The 24,340-nt window shown below is 40.6% G+C and overlaps 1 protein-coding gene across 1 annotated transcript in view; it reads left to right on the forward strand.

The window, feature by feature from the left end:
- The window catches only part of ADGRB3 (adhesion G protein-coupled receptor B3), an 840,391-nt gene that overhangs the window by 355,151 nt on the left and 460,900 nt on the right, over positions 1-24,340 (forward strand). The window contains exons 7-10 of the mRNA XM_061131956.1: positions 1,665-1,829; positions 2,295-2,459; positions 18,002-18,103; positions 18,440-18,546. Of these exons, the coding sequence (XP_060987939.1) occupies positions 1,665-1,829; positions 2,295-2,459; positions 18,002-18,103; positions 18,440-18,546 (539 nt within the window). The remainder of the gene's footprint in view (positions 1-1,664; positions 1,830-2,294; positions 2,460-18,001; positions 18,104-18,439; positions 18,547-24,340) is intronic.

Here is a 24,340-nt window from a genome sequence, read left to right on the forward strand (position 1 = left end):
ATGTTTCTTAAATAATAGGACTTAAAGGTCAAAATATCTCTTTGATCTCCATCCATAAGAATGGACATTATGTTAGCAGGCATGAAAAAGCAACATTAGTCTCATTGTGCACATCAGAGTTCTTGGGTGACCAAGTGCATTGTCAATAAGCATTAACGTTTTGAAAAAAAAAAAAAATCTTTTTTTCTGAGCAGTAGGTCAACAGTGGGCTTAAAATATTCAGTAAACCATGCTGTAAACAGATGTCCTGTCATGCAGGCTTTGTTGTTCCATTAATAGAAGAGATAGAGGAGATTTAGCATACTTTAAGGGCCCTAGGATTTTCAGAATGGTGAATGAGGATTGGCTTCAAGTTAAAAGCTACATTAGCCGCTAACAAGAGTGTCAGCCTGTCGTTTGATGTATCGAATCCAGGCATTTACTTCTCCTCTCCAAATATGAAAGTCTTAGATGGCATCTTCTTCCAGTCGAAGGCTGCTTATATACAGTGAAAATCTGTTGTTTAGGGTAGCCACCCTCATGAGTTATCTTGGCCACAGCTTCTGGATAAATTGCTTCAGCTTCTGCATCAACACATGTTGCTTCACCTTGCACTTTGTTGTTATGGAGACAGCTTCTTTTCAGCTTCATGAACCCGTCTCTGCCAGCTTCAGACTTGTCATCTGCAGCTTCCTCACCTCTCTCAGCCCTCATAGAATGGAAGATAGTTTGGGCTTCCCTGGTGGCTCAGAGGGTAAAGCGTCTGCCTACAATGTGGGAGACCTGGGTTTAATCCCCATGTCGGGAAGATCCCCTGGAGAAGGAAATGGTAACCCACTCCAGTACTCTCGCCTGGAAAATTCCATGGATGGAGGAGCCTGGTAGGCCACAGTCCATGGGATCACAAAGAGTCAGACACGACTGGGCAACTTCACTTCAGGGCCCTGTTATGTCTGGATGAGACTTCTGCTTGTGGGAATGGTGTGGTTGGTTGGATCTTCTCTCCAGACCGGTCAAACTTTCTCTGTATGAGCAGGAAGGCTTTGCTCATTCCAGTGTTCACAAGAGTAGCATATTCAACTTCCTTCAAGAGTTTCCTTTAGATCCACAACTTGGCTGACTGTCACGAGGTCTGACTTTTAGCCTGTCTCATGTTTCAACACGCCTTCCTCACTAAGCTTATTAATTCCTGGGTTTTGATTTCAAGTGCGAAATGTGTGACTCTTCCTTTCACTTGAATGCTTAGAGGCCTTTGTAGGGTTACAAGTTGACCTGATTTCATTATTGTTGGGTCTCAGGGAATAAGGAGGCCCAAAGAAAGGGATCAGCTGCAGGGTGGAGCATTCAGAACACACACAAAACACTTATCTATTGAGTTCCCTGTCTGGTATGTGCCTGGTGCCCCAAGGCAATGACAACATTCACATCAAAGATCACTGATCATAGACCACCATGACAAATATAATAATCATAAAATGTCTGAATTATTGTCAGAGTTACTAACATGTGACACAGGAAGCAAATGTTGTTGGAAAAATAGCACTGATAGACTTGCAAGGTCGCTAAAGCACTGTAATGTGTCACAAGCGCAGTCTCCGTAGAGTTCAGTAAAGACCTGCGTCTACGTTGTATACAGCCTCCTCTCCTGGAAACCTCCTCATCCCCTCTCTGCTTCTGCCTTGCAGTCGACGGACAGTGGCAGGAGTGGAGTTCCTGGAGCCAGTGCTCCGTGACCTGCTCGAATGGGACCCAGCAGAGGAGCCGACTGTGTACCGCCGCCGCGCACGGGGGCTCGGAGTGCAGGGGGCCCTGGGCGGAGAGCAGAGAGTGTTACAACCCCGAGTGCACAGGTGAGGCCTGGGGATTGCATTTACAGGATGCCTGCCACTAGGCTCTATGACAGAGCCATGCATGACAGTCATGGGATAAACCGATCGTTACACATTTTTATAAATGAAACCAATTCTACCAAGGCTCATTCTACTGTATGTTGCATTAAGAAGGCAACAAAATTCAGCAGCTTCTTAAATTAGAGCAAATTAATTATCTTATATTAAATATTGATTAAATCGATGAAGTCTAGAGCTGAACTTGTACTTTTTCAATTGTGTCCATTTGTAGATCCTGACAAGCCTATAGAAGTTTCTGTTCGTCACAGCGCTCTAAATCTGGTCAGAAAGTCAAATATTTGTGTATACTATGTTTGTGGTGGTAGATTAATAAAAACTGAACAGTCGTGGTCCTCACATTTCGGAATACCTAAAGCGGTGAGTCCTGCACTACCCGCGTTGACCATGGTGGCGTGTTTCTTTCAGCCAATGGGCAGTGGAATCCATGGGGTCATTGGAGCGGCTGCTCCCGGTCCTGTGACGGAGGCTGGGAGCGGAGGATGCGGACCTGCCAGGGCGCGGCCGTGACCGGGCAGCCCTGCGAAGGGACGGGCGAGGAGGTGCGGAGGTGCAGTGAGCAGCGCTGTCCCGGTGAGTGCACCCAGAGTGTCCCCGGGAGATGCTCTGGTCCCTCAAAAAAAAAGGTGAAAAACATTGCCGTTGGTTGACGATAATGTTTCTTCAGTTAAAGTATTGCTGTTGGTAAGTGGCAATTCACTTCTTTCCCTAATGTATGAGGTTTCCTCTGTTTCTCTGTCATAGACCGTTTTCTTTATGTTACTTAATTGTTCGCTGCAAAATGAGTAGGCATATTCAACAATAACATGGGTAGACATGTTTGAAGTTTAGACTAATAGTTTGGGGTATCATTTTTTTAACTATCTTTATGAAATATTTGTTTACTGAGAGAACAAGTTGCCTTAGATTATTTTAGTAGAATATAGATGCACGAGAAAACACAAATATAAGGCTGAAACTCAGAAACTTGTAAATTCCACTGTTTATCCATGCTGATGTGTGACCTCAGACACCTCAGTTTACCTGTCCTATTCCCACTGCAAAAGGGAACCCCTATGAGGAACTCACTTTAAAATGACAGCATCAGGTCTTAATTCATAGAGAAAGTCTAGAAGTATTGCTACATTAAAGGATTTTACACAGAAGCACAGCATATAGGAAAGATCAGAAATTGACCATATTATAAATCACATATATCTGAAAGTTCATGTAGAACAAAGACTCCTTCCTAAGAGTGTGTACATTTCATAAAATGCTGTTAACACTCAAGACTCAATAAATAAGTGAAAATTAGGATTTTAGAATGATATCATTGGCAAAATTTTGTAGACGTGCTAGAAAAGCTAATAGCATGGAGTTTTAAAATTTCATTGCTGTGTATAAAACTCTGAACTTAAGAGATTCAAAGACCCAATTAGAATTGATGTTGCCACTGTTAACGCTTGTGGGCAAGCTTGCCAACTCTGGCTGTCTGGTCCTGCTGGGTGTGATGACTGCACCTGTTTGAGATTCCTTCTCATTTCAGACAACTATGGATTTCTGTCTCTTATCTGACATGACTACTTCAATTTAGAAAAAACTCAATGAATTCTAAGAGTTATCTGGGATCAAAACTTTGTATTTCTCCATATTTAGAATTCTAAAGACATTTCATGGTTCAGTGATAATAGCAACAGAAACTAGACTCTGAGGGCAACAATAAGTCAGTTGTGTTCTTTTTAGGGCTTTAAAAAATCTAAAATTAGTTTTGTTCATTCTTAAAGCCATATGAATCCTGAATGATAAGAAGTAACCAGCATGGAGGGTTCTGTTGAGAAAGATACCTACACCAATTAGCACTGTGAAATTTCTCCTCTGCTTCATAAAAATTAGGAAGCATTAAACAAAGGCATTTATTTTGCCCAGGGAGAAATTTCACTGGAACAGCAAGCATAATTAAATAAGAGCCTTTTTAATATTTGAAGTTATCTAAACTCGTCTGAGCATGCCAAGGTTCTTAACCGGTCCTGTAACACTGACTTTCATCTGCAAATACAGATATAAGATGGTGCTGCTTGCAACCAGATTTATAAAGATTGCCACCTGCTGTCTGGAAAACATTTTACATATCTGTTTACAAAAAAAGATACTATACCTTGTTTGCTAGGTTTATTTGCCGGCTTTCATGATTTCAGGGAGATTAAAAAATTATATAAAACTGTAAACACTTTTTAGATTGTATAAATATATATTTTGACATTAACCTTGATACTTTCATTTTTCTCTATTCAAAACTATGATTTAACTCATCTCCAAGTATGTAAATAACATTTTTTAATTAAAATTAATTATTGAGTTAGCTAAACAATTCACAAATTAATGCTTGTATGGGGGTAAAAAGATAATCATATTTACCAAGTTTTTGAAAATATATCCTGATCGTTCACCTTCATACAAATCACACTGTCCATTAACATGTGACTATTAATTTCAACAATACTTCTGCCTCTGTATAGAAATTTTATCAAAATAAAAGTGAGTTTCTTTTAATATTTATCCTTTAACTTTTCCATGCACATCAATGTCATCTCCAGATTTTTTTTGGAAAAAAAAATCATCATTTTTTTTCAAGAAGGCAGGGATAATAAATAACTTAGTTTTCCACAGTCGACTTGATTTATACACTATACTGGCTTTTCAACTCAGAGCAGTTGTTTCTTTATGGTCAGTATATATTCCTTTTATAATTAGGAGCATAGGTTTTCTAATTTCTTCCACTAGATTGCTCCTAATTTGCACACTGGCAATATAATTTGAGAAAACTTTCAAATTATCTTAACAGTTGCTAAGTCATTTTTTCTTGTTTTGTCAAAGCTGAAGTTTTCTCTTAAAATAATATGCTTTTTCTAGTGCTATTTATAGTATTGTTCATTCTTAATTTTATTCATCTTGCTGGAAACAAATAAATTAGTATTTATTTTTATGCTTAACTTAATTTGGATACAAAACTAATCAAGTTTGCCAACGAAACCCTCTGTTGTCAAGAAAGAAAAGTATAATATATGCACATCTTTGGGTAATTAATGAAAATAATGATTAATTATCTGGATTTAATCAAAAGCTCTTATGACATCTATTAAAAATGGAAAATATAAAACATTTTCCTAACAAGAATAGGATATTTCTTTCCTGGTAAATAGATCAAATAAAAGTATTAAAAAGAGCATCATCAATGTCCCTGTCTTCATAAGAAAGAGAACGAGAAAAATATTATATTGTTATTTTAAAAACTAGTGCTAGTTAAGAAATATAGGAGCTGCAGGGGAGATAATTAGGTTGCCCAAATTTTAAATTGATCAAACTCACCAAATAATGATTTTATTGATCTCAGTCTTGTTATATACTCAAGCTTTTTGGCTTAAACTAGTGGAATAATTTTGTTATATTGCGACAATGTGAAAACATACTATTTTTAGTCTTTTGTTTGGTTGGTTTTTTCTCCCCCAGTTTTCCCCTGGTTAATATCATTCAGAAAGCAAAGTTACTGCTGATTCACCTATGTTAGCCTAGGCTTCCCAAGGCCTCTCTGCTCTGTGCCAGGGAAGGGCTTGCTTTTCCCAGAGCCCAGTTCTACGATCCATGAATCTTTAGTCCTTAGTTGCTAAATTGGAACCTGCCGTTCACAGGCAGATGTTACACTTAATTTATATATAAAATGTTCTTCTTGGAGTCACCATTGCTTTGTCTACAAATGATGAGCAAACCCTGCAGGTGGAATGTGCTGAGAAAAACTTCGTAACAGCAACTTAAACTGCTTAAACTTAAACTGCTCCAGAGATGGAGCAGTTATTGTGATTCTGAACTCTAGATCATCTGGTTTCTGGGTAACTTTCTTTTAGCAGGAAGAAAACATCACCATGCTTGCTTTCTTTGAGCTTTTATTTTCCCTGAGTGCCTCTCTGAATTGTCCAGAGCTGTGCTCCTCAAACTTTACTTGACAAATCCCTTTTAAAATTGCATCAAAAAACACTTAGGAATAAACCTGACCTAGGTTTATGAAAAATATGCTAAGGAGGTGAACAATATGCTAAGAACTATAAAATATTAATAAGGGAAATTGAAGATGATTTAAAGAAATGGAAAGATATCCCATGCTCTTAGACTGGAAGAATTAATATTGTTAAAATGACTATACTACCCAAAGCAATCTATAGATTTAATGCATTCCTATCAAATTACCATGGCATTTTTTTCACGGAACTAGAACAAATAATCCTAAAGTGTATATGGGACTTTAAAAGACCCAGAATTGCCAAAGCAATCCTGAGGAAAAATTTTAAAACAGGAGGCATAACCCTCCCAGAATTCAGATAATACTACAAGTACACAGTAATCAAAACAACATGCTATATACACAAAAACAGACATATGGATCAATGGAACAGAATAGAGAGCCTGGAAATAAACCCGTACACCTATGGACTGTTAGTATTCAACAAAGGAGGCAAGGACTTAATTTCAAAAATGTTCAAACAGCTCATACAACTCAGTAACAAAAAAATACAACCCAATCAAAAAATGAGCAGAAGACTTAAATAGACATTTCTCCAAAGAAGACTTACAGATGGCCAACAGGCATATGACAAGATGCTCAACATCACTAATTATTCAGTTCAGTTCAGTTCAGTTGCTCAGTTGTGTCTGACTCTTTGCGACCCCATGAATTGCAGCACGCCAGGCCTCCCTGTCCATCACCAACTCCTGGAGTTTACCCAAATCCATGTTCATCGAGTCGGTAATGCCATCCAGCCATCTCATCCTCTGTCATCCCCTTCTCCTCCTGCCCACAATCCCTCCCAGCATCAGGGTCTTTTCCAATGAGTCACCTCTTCACATCAAGTGGCCAAAGTACTGGAGTTTCAGCTTCAGCATCAGTCCTTCCAATGAACACCCAGGACTGATCTCCTTTAGGATGGACTGGTTGGATCTCCCCACAGTCCAAGGGACTCTTCAAGAGTCTTCTCCAATATCACAGTTCAAAAGCATCAATTTTTTGGCACTCAGCTTTCTTCACAGTCCAACTCTCATTATTAGAGAAATGTAAATCAAAACTACACTGAGATGCCACCTTATACCAGTCAAAATAGCCATAGTTAAAAAATCTATTACTACAAATAACAAATGGTGGAGAGGGTGTGAAGAAGAGAGAACCCTTCCACATTCATGGTGGGAATGTAAATTGGTGCACCCACTGTGGAAAACAGTATAGAGGTTCCTCAAAACAAACAAAAATAGAGCTACCACACAATCCAGCAATCCCACTCCTGTGCATATGTCCAAACAAAGCTATAATTCAAAACTCTACATGCACCTCAAACTTTAGTGGACAGAATAATCACCCAGAGAGCTTGTTAAGACAGAGATTTATGGGCCAGAGTCCTCTGTCTCAAGGTTCTGATTCAGTAGGTCTAGTCCAGGCCTAGGGACCTGCATTTCTAACAAGCTCCCAGGTGTTGGCGGTAATGCTGCAGATGACCAAATAGGTTGCACTGGCCTTGAGTACAAGTAAGTAAATGTAAGTGACAAAACTAGCAAAGAATGGAAAATGGTTCTCACCCTCAGCCACACTGTTGCAAGTTGCAATATCACCTTCATAAGACTGCAGGATTTTATCGTATTCACACTCCATAAATAAGGAGGGGTTGTTTCTTAAATCTGCTCATAACAAAATTATAGGTAATGCATTTCACATTCCCCTACCCAACTCTTGTTTCAACCACAATAAAATAGAAACATAGGGCAATTAGCCAGCTGTTGCGGACAAGGAATGGTTTCGGCAGGGCTTTTAGTTGTACAGTCCTGGTGCAAGAAGAACTGGGGTGTCACTGGAATCCGTTTGAGGTGAAGTTGTGCGTCTCAAGGACAATATCTTCTGTAGCAGAGCTGCTTTTTCACTGCCTGTCCCCATGCTCTGAGCTACTCTGCACACACACAGAGCTAGCTGTGTAATATCTGGAGCAGGGAGGTGTCAGGAAGGAGGATGGAGTCTGTGCTCATATCGACTTACATTCTCCTCCATTCCCAGGGGGAGGACTGGGGAATTAATTAATCACTTTCAATACAAATATTCTGTCTTTGTTAGAGACAAGTTTAACAAGTTAAAAAGTCAGACTTCTAAGTCGTGTAGGCTGAAAGAGTTGTTTGATGGACTGAGGTCTACTACGTCCTCACAGAGCGATTTCTCTCTGCCTTGTTTTCCCCATGATCTCAGAGACGAAAATAACTGCAGCCACTCTGAGGGTTGTTATGACAATTATTTGAATTAAAAATATTTAATGCGCTTGGAAGACTGCCTGATTCATAGGGATGTGTAAATATTGCTGTTGTAACGGTGTGTCAGCTTGAGACTGATAATAGTCATTCTCCATATAAGGAAGGCTCTTAAGAAACACATTTGATAAATACCCCTCTTGTTCCCTCAGACCTTAGCAGCACCATGAAGTCTTCACGTGTGTTGGTTCCACTGCTGAATTAGAGCAGTGTGAGCCCAGAGGCGGAATCGATCTCATTTACCTCTGCACCCCCAGCATAAGGGGATCCTGAAACATTAGAATTAAAGAATTGCCAGCAAGTCAGATTTGAGATGTGGGGTCACGCATCATGCATATTTTTCTTCTGTTTTCCGCATGCAGTGCTACAGTGTAGAATCAATTTCTCTTTAATGCTGAAATTCCAGCATAAATGGGGAAAACTAATTTTCCACATCAAATTGATTTAAGTCCTGTATAATTTTTGCTATTTTTAAGAGACAGAAAATCAGTTTGAATAGACAGATTAACAGCTAATCACTAGGTAATTGCTACCTTGTTTTAAGGGAGCATGCTCACTGTGTGCGTGTGCCTTCAAGTACAGTTGTATCTTACAGGTGGGTTTTTATATCTTTACACTAGTGACAGTAAACAGTGGAATTTTTCAGCTGATAAAACAGTCGTGGTTCCATTTTGGTGAGGCATAAAAAAGCAAGTGGTTCACATTGCTACACAATAATATGTTTTTTATTTTGAGCACAGAACCGTGGCCTGAGCTAATTATATATTGCATAATTTACAAAATGCACACAGGTAGAATTAAGCAGAAAAAAAAAATAACACACATCTCTATTTCCAGCTTTTCTTTCTCTCCTGCACTTTAGTTTCATACACCGGCCAGCTTTTCAATGCCAGATAACTCCACATCAAAACTATTTTCAGCCTCTCTCCTAAGCCGTATCCTCCCTGTGTTCTGTAACTCAGGGCAGAGCACACCAGACTTTCTTCCTGGAAACCCGAGTTCCATCTTTGCTCTCTCTCTCCTCCTCTCCTCCTACGCGAGCCGTGGAGCAGAGCCGGCCATCCTCCTAAGTGGGTTGGAATCCACCCATTTCCCTGGCCACTTCCTGTGATCCTCCAGCCTACAACCCTGATTACACCATTTCGATTGTCACAGGCCTGCCTGACTTCAGTTTCGCTCTCCCTTGACCCACTCTGCAAACTGCCTGAATGGTTTTCAAAACATGACAATATGTGTCCCTCCCCTTAAGTCCAAAGCCCTATTTTAGCTCTTACTTCACCCCACCCCCCCTCCTACAATAACCCCCCTCTGGCCATCCCCATTTCTCCTTGCCATCCTGAAAGGTTCCCCAAGATTTGGATGGACCAGGCTCTTCCTTCCCCGCTGATCCTGCTGCACAGAGTTCCCAAGGCACACTTCCCATCCTCACTGGCTGACACTTCCTTGCCCTTCACACATCCACTCCATCATCCTTTGGGGAGTCCTCCCCTGATATACCCCTAGAGCAGCCAGGACTCCCCAAATCATAGTGTGCGCCCAGCTGCATTGCAATTTCTCTACTTATGTGTCCTTCACTATCATGGAGTTGAGAGGCCCTGACTGTTCATGTCTATTTGTGTGTGTGTGCACTATCTTTCAAGGAGGCTGGGACACGATAGGGGCTCAAATATTTGTAGAATGAATGAGTTCCCTTCCTGCCACTGAGGCGACCCCAGAAAGAGTCTCACTCTTGGGAACTTCATAAACCTAAGATGGAAGAAAATAAAATGTCATTTTACTATCTACATTGTTCTGTTTTAGGTATGAGCCGCAATAGAGCTATTTTCTGAACTAATTTTTTTTAAAGATTTAATCTTCAAAGATGCCAAATAACTTTTGATGAAATATTTAAAACAGCTGAGGGATTCGACATGCCTTCTAAAAAGCTGAGAATCCTGGGCCAATTTGCAACTTTGAATCTCTGATTCCCCTGGCATCTTCCTTTCTTATCATTTGTGTACTGAGTAGAAACTCAGTACAAAAAGCATGATGAATCCTAAGCTTCATGAATTTGCAGGGCAGAGAACAAAGTTTGTTGACTTCTCTGGGTTTAAAAAATTACTGTGATTTTTTGTTTTTGTTTTTGAACTGGCTGAAGTACCCCCTTGTGATTGTCACCAGGCAAATGGGAATTAGTATGTACTTGAGTGGTGTGGTTGGAAAAATAGCTTTTTAATCAGCTTTTTCTTTCACCAGTTAGGCTATATGCAGATCATATCAAAGGATTTTGAATAGGGTCCCTGGGACACTTACCAAGTCAGGCACAGCCATACATGATCAATTTTTGTAATTAACCAGTACCATGGAAACCCATTTTGGCTAATTTTTAGGAAAAGTGTAGTAGCTAACTGCTCACTCTTATTGCTTCTAAATGAAATTTATTATTTACTACTGACCTGTCTCTCTCTCTCTCTCTCTCTCTCACACACACACACACACACACACACACACACACACACACACAGAGTCCTTAGTACTTTGCAAAATCATCTTCATTCTCTGTCATCTTAGGCACTGGAATAATGGGAAAATTAGGCCTTTTGAGCATATTTGGTAGCTTTGGGTTAAAAATACATGTGTGTATAGTTGTGAAAGTCACTCAGTAGTTTCCAACTCTTTGTGAACCCATGGACTATGCAGTCCATGGAATTCTCCAGGCCAGAATACTGGAGTGGGTAATCTTACCCTTCTCCAGGGGATTGTCCCAACCCAGGGATTGAACCCAGGTCTCCTGCTTTGCAGGCAGATTCTTTACCAGCTGAGCCACAAAAGAAGCCCAAGAATACTGGAGTGGGTAGCCTATCCCTTCTCCAGCGGATCTTCCCCACCCAGGAATCAAACTGGGGTCTCCTGCGTTGCAGGTGGATTCTTTACCAACTGGGCTACCAGGGAAGTGCCCACTATCTTTTAGCAGACCTGTAAGTGCTATGTGTCCTGAGGATGAAACTAAAATCCTTTTCTTCATGGTGCTCACACTCTAGCAGGAGGAGGCAAAAAATAATATATAAAGCAGAAAATCGTGCAGACGTATATGGTTAGGAGTGTCTTGGGGAACACAAGGGCAGAGGAAGGACTGGAGGCATAGGGTAGGCAGGCAGGCTGTCTCTGAGAAGGCGGGTTGCAGCAGAGCTTGAAGGCAGTGGGGAGGAGCCAGGAGGAGTTTTAGGGAAGGAAGCGGGGCGGTGTCCTGGGCAGAAAGAAGCGGTGCCCGGGGCTCTAGCGTGGGGTCCTCGCGAAGCTGAAGACGCCTCCAGGGGGCAGTAGGAGCGGAAGCGGAGGAGCTGACGAAGGAGCAAGGCTGTAGGGTCTTGTGACTGCTGCTCCTTAAGTAGCTCAGCATCGCGCTTCTATGGAGAGAACTTCCCCCCAAGTAATGCACCTTTTTAAAAAATTGAGCACTGATCCTAGCCTGCCTTGATTTTGAACTTCATCAGTTCCAGGTGTGAGCTGGGTAACTGTTTCACCCTGTTGGCCCACTCTTGCCATCTAGTGGGGAAAATGAAAGTCTTCAAGCCAGAATACTGGCATGGGTAGCCTTTCCCTTCTCCAGGGGATCTTCCCAACCCAGGGATCAAACCCAGGTCTCCCACATTTCAGGCAGATTCTTTACCAGCTGAGCTATCAGTGAGTACTTGTAATTACCAGACTTTCTTACTCCCAAGGTGGACTGGGGCAGGGCACTCTTGGGAATAACAATGGATGTGAGAAGTTTTCGGAAACCTTACCTGGAAATGAAGAAATCAGGGTGCAGATGACTCTGTCATTGACTTATGTCAAGACTGAATCAGGAAAGAAAACTGAAAGCTATAGCAACAGGTTTCATGAAGTGTATTTCAAATTTCATCAATGGAACTGATGAAAATTTGGGTTTGAAAATAGTAAAAAGGTACAAGTGAAGTGAAAAATTACAAAGAGTTAATTAAGTGATGTTGAGCAGAAGCTGGGTATATAGCAAAAAGAATAGTCAAATGTCATGGTAATGTTAGATTGATCACTGCTAAGCTTTCTTAAAATAAACTAGCTTTATATAGAATTCAACTATGGAATAAACTGTACATGATGCATTCTGTGCATTTTAACACATAATTTTCCTTTTCATGTTCTATAGTAGTTTGGGTTGACATTTACAGAAGCACAATTATGATCTGTTACAGTGTTGTCCAGGATGGTAGATATTAAAATTTTAACTTGCGTTAATAAAAATTAGATATATTTAAAACTCAGTTCTCAGTCTTCCTTGCCACACTCCAAGTGCTCAATGGCCACACTGACTAGAGGCCACCATATTGGACAGTGAAATTCTATCATCATGGAAAGTTCTACTGGATGGCACTAGTCTTACATTGTTTCCTCAGTAAAGCTGATTTACTCAACAAACATGTTTTGAATCTTTACTACATGCTAGACATCATAACAGTTCATTACAGCAGGTGAAAGATAAATAAATAAAACATAATTAGTCTCCTAAAGGGCAAAATTTAGGAGTTGAGAAGGATTACACCTGTAACCGGATGCTTTCCATCCACTGTGAGAAGAGCTATAATACTTGCATATCCAGTGACTGAGGTACTGAGAAGACTTCCCAGAGGATCCACAATTTAAGATGTGTTTTAAAGATAAACAGGAATGTTAACAAAAAACAAGGAGGGACGTGAATATTTTAAGTAGAGGATATAGCTTCTGCAAAGTCAAGGAAGTATGAATTTGTATGGAGTATCTGGAGGATTATGATTCTATGTGGCTGGCTGGTTCATGGGAGAATAAATATGAATTGTAATTGGAGAGCAAGGCTAGGGCTTGCTGGAAGGGCCTTTTCTATCACAGCCAGAACAGTTATCTTTATCCTGTCAGATGACTGGAAAACCATGGAAAATTTTATGCAGCACATTATGGGATTACTCTTCATTTTAGAGATTACTGTATTGATGTGGTATAAAAATTGCATTGAACATTCATGTCAATGTATGGCAAAAACCACTACAATATTGTAAAGTAATTAGCCTCCAATTAACATGAATTTTTAAAAAAAGGAAAAAAATTGCATTGAAGAGGAAAGATGCTGAAGAATAGAAGCACTTTACATCCTGCATCTTACATGTAATAAATATATCTATATTTGGAATAAAAAATCAATTCACCTCTCTGAGCTTGTTTTCCCATTTGATCAATGCAGCTAATAGTCTCTATCCTATAAAGTTGTTGGGGAAATTAAATGAGTCCATTCATGTAAGACGGTTAGTAAGGGCTCAATAATATTACTGTTTTTAAGTTTGAAATTGTCTAAGGAAAGCTTTTAACATGAGGAAAATGTAAGGGGTGGATGATTCTGCAAAAATGCAGTGAATGCAACAGGGAGAAAGAATGATACAAGTGCTTGAGAGAAAAGAGCCTTCTAAGACCTTAAAGAAAGTGTTTCCAGGTAGGAGGGAGATGTCAAAGGAACAAGTGCCATGGGTAAGGTTCTGTGAATGATGACCAAGGTGAGTGTGTTGGGTTTGGCTGTTAGGAGATCACTGGTGGGTGAGGACAGGGCATTTATGAATGTGGGGCTGGTGCAGGTTGGATCAACAGCTAAACCACCCGCCAAACAAAGATTCCATGACTTGGAGACAGGTGGCTGTGTGTTTTAATGAGAATCTAGATTATGTATATGTTATACACACACATAAAAACTCAATATGAGGGAGATTATCAAGGTAGCAAAGAGGGTGTGCAGGAGTCAGTGTTCTAGAATCAGTCCTGCTGATACCTCTACCAGTCCCATCACCTAGACAAACCTCTTCTTTGGGGACCTCGGTGCCCCAACCATAAAGAACAAGGAGATTGATCAGGTGCTCTTCAATATCACTCTCAGTTCTAAATGCCCATATTTAAACCACTCATCTCAGTGAATTATTATTTCAACAAAGTATTGTTTCAAGATGGCAATGTCTCAAAGTGCATTATTCATCTACGAACAACTCTAATGGGTCCTAACAATGTCCTAAACTCTGAAGTAGAATTAGTATCTAGATTAGCATGACTTAAATAGTATATTGTCCCCAGAACAAGAAATATCTCACCGGTATCACACTCATATATAGGTATTCATGTATTCATTCAACATTGGATGACATCTCTGTGCCAAACACACCTTTATGTGTAAGATAGAAAGGGCTTAACATCCCAGACAAGTTGTGAGGACAAATATATAAATGTCAATGCTGTGTGGGAGCAGAACAGCAGGTGTGTCTGGAAAAGTCACAAGTGTTCTTTCTAGGAGTAAGGTGTCAAGTTTAGTACAACATATGCTTTTTTCTTTCACAAATTGTTTAGTATTTCTAGTATGCATCTGTTATTCTTGAAATTCCCTTTATCTTTCTTGGCTCAGTAATCAAATTGAGCTTTTGAAGGAAAAGAAAATAATTCATTTATTTTTATATGATGTAGTGTGATTGCCTTTATTGCTCTTATATGAAGAAAAACAAAGTTATATGCTTTGTCCTTTATGTTTATTTACTGTTAACACCTACAGTTAATAATTCTGATATGACTTTCATTTTATTAGAAATCATTTTATTGTGTAACATCCCAGGATTTTATGAATAATGATGAGTATTGGAAAGACTATTTATATGTTTGAATATGATATAATGTTCAGTTTTTAGGTGTATTGCAGATACTGTTCATGACACCAATTGGCTCGCTGTTCACACTGTTCACTGAAGTCATGGTAGGCAAGGCGCGAGCTAAGAGGCTGGAAGAAAATGTGAGGAACTGTAGGAACTGCAGACACATTTATTCTCTCCTGGGTGGAACAGCAGCCCTAGCAGCAGACATAACATAACACAACATAACTACACAGAACCCTTCTGGGCTTTTCCAGGTGAAGCATATACAGGCGAACACGAAGTAGCCCATGACTGAGCGGATAACTCGTGATGTGCATGCGCAGTGCTTTAAGTGAGCTCAGCTGTAGCCCAAACCTCCTGATGCAAATACACAGTGCTATAAAGGAGCTCAGTGGTTACAAATGGATCTCATTATTTATAAAACGTGGTGCAAGAGAGCCTGACCACACTATCTCAGCTAATTTGCCCTCTCCCCGCAGTCCACCCCTTCAGGGTCTCTCACTTCACATTCTATACGGAGTCCATCTTCTGTGATATGCCTTTGGTGAGTAACACTGACCCTTGGACTTACATCTTGCAATAGCATTAGCTACAACAGCAAACAGTTACATCCCCAATACATAGCAAAACCCAATGCCAGGTATCGCCTGGAACTCATGTTACAGCCCTTGCCCTCATGGGGCTAGAACCACCCACCATATGTGGAGTGCCTTTATCTTGCATGGCCAAGTCCAGTCTACCATCTGTCCTTGTGAAATTGCAGGAAACCCTCCACAGGGGCAACACTACCCCTATGGGTGTTTTTTCTGAAGGACCCAGAAAACCCCACAGGCATCAGGCCCACCCCTTCAAGGAGGGCATTCATAGCTCACCCACAAGATTCCAAATGCTTTCACAGTGTTCCAAATCTGCAAGAGAGTCAAAGATTAGTAACACATCATGGGACACAGCCTTTATACATTGTTGTGGGGAGAGACTTTCCAGCCTCTTAGCTCACTCCTTGCCTTCAGCAGTGTGAACAGAGAGACAACTGGCATCCCCAACAGGATTAGCAATACAGTTGTTCTACTGAATCTACAGCATGAGACACAGCGTAAATTTACATTATACACCATAGGACACAGCCCTTACGATATGCCTCAGCACAAATGAACCCACATTGGCATCTGCATATCTGGTGGAAGCCCTGCTAGCTCAGGGCCCCTTCAGGATCTTCACACTTTCAAAATGATGTCTAGCATGCCATCTCTTTACCGCTCCCAAGCTAGCCACCATGGAGGTCACCACTACGATGGGGCACCCCACCCAGGGTGCGGGAATTGCAGTCAGGGTTCCAGAAGAGGTCAAAGGGCACTGTCCAAAATGGCGTCTGGCACACCATCCCTCTACTTCTCCCAAGCTAGCCACCATGGAGGTCACCACCTAGATGGGGCGTCCCACCCAGGGTGGGAGAATAGCAGTCAGGGATCCAGAAGAGGTCAAAGGGCACTGTTCAAAATGGCGTCTGAAGTGCCGCCAGTGAATCGCTTATCATCTGGGCCTCAGGCATTTGGGTTACATAGCGACTGCCTCATGCCCAGTTCTCTCGCCACTTGGGTCAACGCGGCAGTTGCACCGTTTACTCCCGGCATCCTGGGGCTCTCCCACGTTCACCCACAGGGTGCAGATGGCAGTGTCAATCCATTCCATGAGGGGGTCCGTTGGCTTAGGCGCCCCCTGCGTGAGCCGCCTAGCATTCTGCCTCGTTTGTCTCGACGAGGGCTGAATGGCTATCACCATTCTGTTCCATCCCCCAAACACAGGATACTGTCCACCTGTGTCCCAAAGTCACAAAAGCCATGCTGCCAAGGGTTCCCCTTGCCTTTGCCGAAATGGCGTACCCAAGCCGATCAACTCCGCCTGAGTAGATGGTCGGTATGTTGTGAACTCAGTCACATCAGGGGCCCCTTGAGGACGCACACCCCGGACCACAGGCTGCTCATGCTTCACCTTCTGCTGCACAAAAGGCCTCCCTGCCAAGCGGGGACCTGCGGTCTCATAGCATTCGTATCACCATCACTTACCACCTTGCTGTCCGAGATGCTGACTTCTTCAGGGCCACCGGCTTCTTGCTCTAATGCCAATATATGTTGCTCTAGTTCTACCAAGTGACTGCACATTGCACACCAATGCAGCACTATCCATATTCACCTGCAGCGTAGTCAAGAAAATCTGCCCCACGTTGCCAGCAGCAGTCCTTGCTGCCTTGTTGGGCAAATGGGAGCTCATTGCCTGTAACGCCTTTTCAGTGCCATCCAGTGAACCGTCCACCGCCTCCCAGTCTTCCACTGGAACCCATCCGAGAGGATCATGGCCACATGGTACCACATGCTATGTGGTGGCCGCTGGCTTCCTCCATCCAGTGGAGTCTCCGGCTCCTCTACCTGCTGGGTATCCTGCCACCTCTTCTGTGGAGCCTCAGACTCCTCTACCAGCTGGGTATCCTGTTCACTACACCAATTGTATTGCTGATCCTGTTCATGACACCAACTGTCTCACTGTTTACACCGTTCACTGAACCCATGGTAGGCAAGGTGTGAGCTAAGAGGCTGGAAGAAAATGCGAGGATCCATAGGAACTGCAGGCACGTTTATTCCCTTCTGACTGACACGACAGCCACAGCAGCGGACATAGCATAACACAGCATAACCGCACACAACACTTCTGGGCTTTTCCAGGTGAAGCATATACAGGCGAACACAAAGTAGCCTGTGACTGGGCGGGTAACTCGTGATGCGCATGGGCGGTGCTATAAATGATCTCAACTGTTACATAGTCATTATTTACAAAACGTGGCGTGAGAGAGCCTGACCAGCCATCTTGGTTAGTTTGCTCTCTTCCCCACAGTAGGCATGTTCAAATGACTTTTTTTTTTTTTTTAAATCCTAAGCTTTCTTTGGAAAGTGCTTATTTTCTGTGAGGATTTTGTAGAGAATGAAATGAAAGCTAGTAGCGTTTTCTTTCTGAAGACATCTCTAACATTTCAATAAACACCACACTTAAAAAAAAAAAAAGACAGCTCTCTTCAGTCAGAGAGCTGCGTTTCAGGATTGTTTATTGCCAGCATTTAAAAAATAAACACCACGGGTGCTCAAGGCCCTTTGTTTTAAATTGCAGCACCCTATGAAATATGCCCAGAGGATTATCTGATGTCGATGGTGTGGAAGAGGACTCCAGCAGGCGACTTGGCCTTCAATCAGTGCCCGATGAATGCCACAGGTAATGTAGGATGACCCTCAAACCCAGACGATGACCACCCACCACCAGCAGCCTGCTGTGTTCTTCTGTCCTGTTTTGTCCTATATCTAAAAATAAGTCTGTCTAATAAGCAGTTAATAAAGCAATTTTAGTAAAGGGCTTCGTAAGTGGTGCCTATGAAGAGATCTGGAAAATCTTGCTGATTCAATGGTTTCTCAGTGTGAGTAATATGCATTGTGAAAATAATCAAAGGAACAATTTACATGCATGTTTAGAGTGTGAAAATGTACAAACCCAGGTTTTCAGCCTGCCTCTAAGCCTCCCTGTCGTAAAGCTCTCTGTTTTTGTGACTCGCAGGCACCGCTAGCAGACGCTGCTCGCTCAGTCTTCACGGAGTGGCCTTCTGGGAACAGCCGAGCTTTGCAAGATGCATATCAAATGAGTACAGACACTTGCAGCATTCAGTAGGTGCAAAGCCAGCTTTAGTACTTGCTCTGTTTAATTCCTGTTAATGATCTCTGTGTGAGAGTTTAGTCTGCTCCTATATATCCAAATCGGTAAAATCTCTGAAAATAACGCCTGAAGTCAAAAAGCCTGTGCTAGAAAGCTAACTTTTATAAATCAGTGCTAAACTGTTTTATTCTGAGGGTTTGGGATTTTATGGATCCTGCTTGGATCCTGCTATTTAAATGAATGGATTCCTTGTCTATTGGGGGAAAGTCCTGAATAAAATCTGTTACTCGGGTTTATCTATATGAGTTAAACTATATATATCATGACTGGCACAAATCAGTTACCTAGTGCATAAGACTTATTTCAAAATACCATACATTTTTAAATTAAATTCTTTAATATTTTAGTACTCAGGAAATAATAAAGCTGTGTCATATAGGTATCAAAAATTTCACTGTATTTTGACATTAAGACACCAAAAAAAAAAAAAAAAAAAGACAGTGTTATTTTATCAGAGAAAATCAGTTACTCACAAAAGATGACATGGGAGAAATTTCCAGAAATAGCCGCTCTTCTCCCACACATCATTGAATTATTCAGAATATGCTATATGGTTATTTTGAGCACAGTCAAATATTGCTAGGTTTTTTACCAGTGCAAGTCATTGTCATTTTTGGAGACTGTTGTCATTCATCCTGACAGTCGAGAAAGCTTCCTGTGTGAACAAACATTACGGGGCTCAGAACAAAATACAAGGCGGAGCCTTGGAGAACCCAACATTGGAGGGATGCTGTGCAGTTAAGAGCCCTGAAGTTTTGTTGTGCTTATATTTTCCTTCATTTTCTTAGTGCTGCTCACAAATAAGCATAATTAAAAAAAAAAAAAAAACCTAAAGAACTTTCTTGCTCATGGATGAAGAAGTAGCTTGTGCAATAAGAATGCTTATTAATGAAGTGAATATATTTGACTCATTATCAGAAAACCAAAGAAGCACATTTTAAAAATATCTGAAAACCAAATGCTGTCTAGTATGTTTACTTTCCAAATCAATAATCAAACTGATGATTTATTTGGCTACATAGAGCCTTATATCTGTTGCTGTGTATATATACATTTATGTATACACATATATGTGTACAAGGGCTTCCCTGTTGGCTCGGATGGTAAAGAATCTGCCTGCAGTGTGGGGAACCTGGGTTCAGTCCCTGGCTTGAGAAGATCCCCTGGAGGAGGGCATAGCAACCCATCCTGTATTCTTGCCTGGAGAATCCCCACGGGTAGAGGAGCCTGGCAGGCTATAGGACACCGGGTCGCAAAGAGTCAGACATGACTGAGCGACTAAGCACAACACACATATGTGTATATACATACATGCTATTATATATATACACATTAATACAATTATACACAAATACATATATTTAATAATATACTTATGTGCATATAAGTATTTGGTGATATTCGACCTCACTGAGCTTTACTTGTGTCAAAATTAAAATATTTCAGAATTAAGTATAACCAGACTTTCTTATGAATTTAATTTTAAATGAATTTTATTTTTGCCTAATTTTAGACATGACACTTTGTTTACTTCATCTTAATATTCATATTTACTTCTTATTTATTTATGGTAATGAGAATAATTGTATCAATTAAGTAAACCATAGGTCAAGTCTTACAAATTTGTTAAGAATTAATAATATCATTTGGTGTAAAATGTTTGCTTTTTAAATTCATCATTTTGTACAGTAATACTTAAATGTACTTGCCTTCTGTGAGTACAGGTCATCTGCTAATGGAGAGAAATAGAAACCCACTGTGAAATAGGAGAGATGGTCTCATGTTGTGAGTCACGTAGAAATCATTCAGTCACTGATTGGACAGCCCATGTGTCTGTGCCCCTCCTCACTTGCAGGCAGAAATCAAGTGCACGGTTTTGTAGAATAAGAAACAGCCTCAGGGCATTCAGCTCCCACATATGACCAAGCAAACTCGACTGGGCACTTTCACAGATTAATTCCAGTCCCCACCACCACCTGCAATATGGGCATCCCTGCCTCAGTCCCATGGAAAGAAATTGAAGATCCTGGGAGCAGTCCAGTTAAGTCAGGCAAGAGTGAAAGCTGCATCCCAGGTGCAATTGTTCGAAAGCTTAACCTTCTTTCTGGAAGTCATGCTCCCTTCTGAGTCTTTGATTTTAAATCCTCTGCCCTAGTGCTATAGGCACCATTTGCTGATTGTATGTCCTTTGGAAAAGTCATGTGATCTCACTCAAGTCTTGGTTTGCTATTTGCAAGATGGAATTGATAGCATCATCTTAGCATCTCTGGAGGTTTTGAGTAAGAGTAGATGAGATACTGTATGTGAGATGTTTGCAACGTGCTTTGGAACTATGAGGTATTAATATCTACAGGTACAGAAAATGGGTTTAGTTAAAAAATTAAGAGTAAAATTTTAGAATTTAAGTTAACTTGAAATGTACATGTGAAAAAATTACAGACAAATACGGATGAATGAATAGATAGAAAGGCAGGCAGGTGGGTAATTGAATGGATAGATGGATGGATAGGATTGATGTCATATGTATTTTTGCACGTGAATTCGGTTTATATGCACATACAGAAACATACACACAGTTATACATGCATACAAACACTCATCTAGTACTTTCCTGGGGACCATGGTCTTCTCCTTTACAAATTCAGGGAAGTATAGCACCAAAGGATGCCTTAAAGAGTGTTTACCTAATACATGGAGCTCATCATATGTACTCTGAAAGGTCAGTTGGAGATGGGAATTAAACTTTTTCTTTGTATGCTTGTATGCTTATGGCTTCACATACTTTGTCTGAGTAACAAAGCTAGGTAGTACTTTAATGTAGAATAGTTCTGATTCCCCAAACTTCTGAAATTGCTTTTGATGATTCTGCATCTTCTCTTCTAGTAGAGTTTGTTGTTTCACAATTTAATGTCCTATTTCTCTTGGGGTATTTAATTTCTTGCTGCTCTACATTTGTGAAACTCATTAAATGTTAATTGTCACCCACTGCAGAGACTTATTTAAAATAAATAGATCTGTATTTTCCAGCTTTTCACATATAGATCACAATGTATGTGCACACACACATAGATTACAATATTTTATATATGCATTTTATAAAATTATATGAAGACTAAGTTTGAAATGACATATTGCCAACAAACATTAGTTGAGTGCATTCATGACCTCTTATATACCAGTTGAGGTAGAAAGGAATCATTAATTAATTTAATATATGAACTTACTCATCTGTCATATTGAACATTCATTGAATTCTTTGAGGACAGAAATCATTTCTATTAAGCTTTATTTCTCTAATGTCCAACACAGTGCTAAATGTGTTCTAGCATTCCATAAATGACTGCACCTTTTCTTATCAGAAAGGGGATGTGCCAGCTGGAGGGTTCTGAGAAGGTGATACACAAGATTTCATGTTTGTGAATTTTAACCACGTGAAATTAATAGTACTATCCCTCACCTGCAATTTTCCTAGTCCAAAACCATCTGGAAATGTGGAGTGATTTACAAGTTTACTTTATGAAATAATTTGGCCATTCAAGAAGAATTTCAATAAGCTGAACTTCGTGAAGTCTTTTTGGAAACTTTGTAAGATACAAAATTGAACTCTGTGATCCAACTACTGCTTATTAAAAAAGTGACAAATGAACACATATTTTAAAAAGTGAGAATAAAGGAATAAAGTGTTTAATGTAGTGGGATTTTTGGAGAATTCAGGTTTTTTTTCCATATGCTAATATTTAATTTCATACTCTGAGATACTTTTTGAATTTTATACCCAGCAAGAAAGAAAAAATTTCAGAACCAATTGAGAACTAGGCACAGGGACCAGGAACATTAAGAATACTTTTTTTTTTTTTTTAAAAACTTATTAAATTATTTGGGGAAAATGGGTGATATTGCAGGCCAAGTGGGCCAGTTCCCCACCCCCAAATTAAATAGAACATTTAGTCTTTCTTATACCCGAACAATCAAGATAACTCTTTCTCCCCCTTCCTCTCTAATTCTCTCTGTCATTCTCTTCCTCTCACTCTGTTTTATTCACATTCAAGTTCATACTTACACATATACACACCTGAAATGACAGATGACATAGAAATAGCAGTTCTAGAACAAAAGGAGTTGAGTCAGACATGCCAATGCTGTCTCATAAATTCATCAGGCAGAAAAGTCACTCCTTCCATGGAGAGGAGTGTGTGATGGGGGACTGAAAAAGCTCACAAATATTCCTCTATATTCACAGAAATAGAAAGAATTGGTATAAAGGTTTCCTTTAAAGTCATTCTGCCTTATAACCTCTGTTTTCTATTTTTCAAACTGTCATTTAACAGTGAATAAATACAGAAACTAGAGCAATAATATGTCTAGTCACAGAAGAGGTTGACTTTGCGGGAAAGGATGTCAAAAAGCTTGATTTGTGGTTTAAGGACTTTGTTTCTTCTGTTTTGCTCTACATTTGTGACTGTTTATTAGGAGAGAATAGTAGAGATGGATGGAGTGGGAAGTCAGGGGAGATGGAGCATGACAGAGAGGCTGGGGGAGGGGGAGAATGGGCTTGCTGGATCTTGCAGGGTCCAGGGGAAGGAAGGTGGGAGATTCACCCAACAGTGCTGACACTCTGTTCACTAGTCCCTCAGTTTATTACACATGATAAGCACACAACACAGAGCTGTGAAAACAGAAGTTCAGTTCAGTCACTCAGCTGTGTCCAAATCTTTGTGAACCATGGACTGCAGCACGCCAGGCTTTCCTGTCCATCACCAACTCCTGGAACTTGCTCAAACTCATGTGCATTGAGTCGGTGATGCCATCCAATCATCTCATCCTCTGCCGTCCCTTTCTTCTCCTGCCTTCAATCTTTCCTAGCATCAGGGTCTTTTCCAATGAGTCCATTTTTCGCATCAAGTGGCCAAAGTACTGGAGTTTGAGCTTCAGCATCAGTCCTTCCAATGAATATTCAGGACTGATCTCCTTTAGGATGGACTGTGGATCTCCTTGCAGTCCAAGGGACTCTCAAGAGTCTTCTCCAACACCACAGTTCAAAAGCTTCAATTCTTCAGCACTCAGCTTTCTTTATAGTCCAAATCTCACATCTGTACATGACTACTGGAAAAACCATAGCTTTGACTAAACAGACCTTTGTTTGCAAAGTAATATCTCTACTTTTTAATATGCTTGTCTAGGTTGGTCATAGCTTTTCTTCCAAAAGGCAAGTGTCTTTTAAATTCATGGCTGCAATCACCATCTGCAGTGAATTTTGGAGCCCAGGAAAATAAAGTCTGTCACTACTTCCATTGTTTCTCCATCTATTTGCTATGAAGTGATGGGACCACATGCCATGATCTTAGTTTTCTGAATGTTGAGTTTTAAGTCAGCTTTTTCACTCTCCTCTTTCACTTTCATCAATAGGCTCTTTAGTTCCTCCTCACTTTCTGCCATAAGGATAGTGTCATCTGCATATCTGAAGCTATTGGTATTTCTCCCGGCAATCTAGATTCCAGCTTGTGCTTCATCTAGCCTGGCATTTCGCATGATGTGCTCTGCATAGAAGTTAAATAAGCAGAGTGATAGTATACAACCTTACATACTCCTTTCCCAATTTGGAACCAGTCTGTTATTCCATGTCAGGTTTTAACTGTCGCTTCTAGACCTGTATACATATTTCTCAGGATGGAGGTATGGTGGTATGGTATTACCATCTCTTGAAGAATTTCCACAGTTAGTTGTGATCCACACAGTCAACGGCTT

Source organism: Dama dama, chromosome 28 (genome assembly GCF_033118175.1).
Source record: "Dama dama isolate Ldn47 chromosome 28, ASM3311817v1, whole genome shotgun sequence".
In the NCBI taxonomy this organism is placed as follows: Eukaryota; Metazoa; Chordata; class Mammalia; order Artiodactyla; family Cervidae; genus Dama; species Dama dama.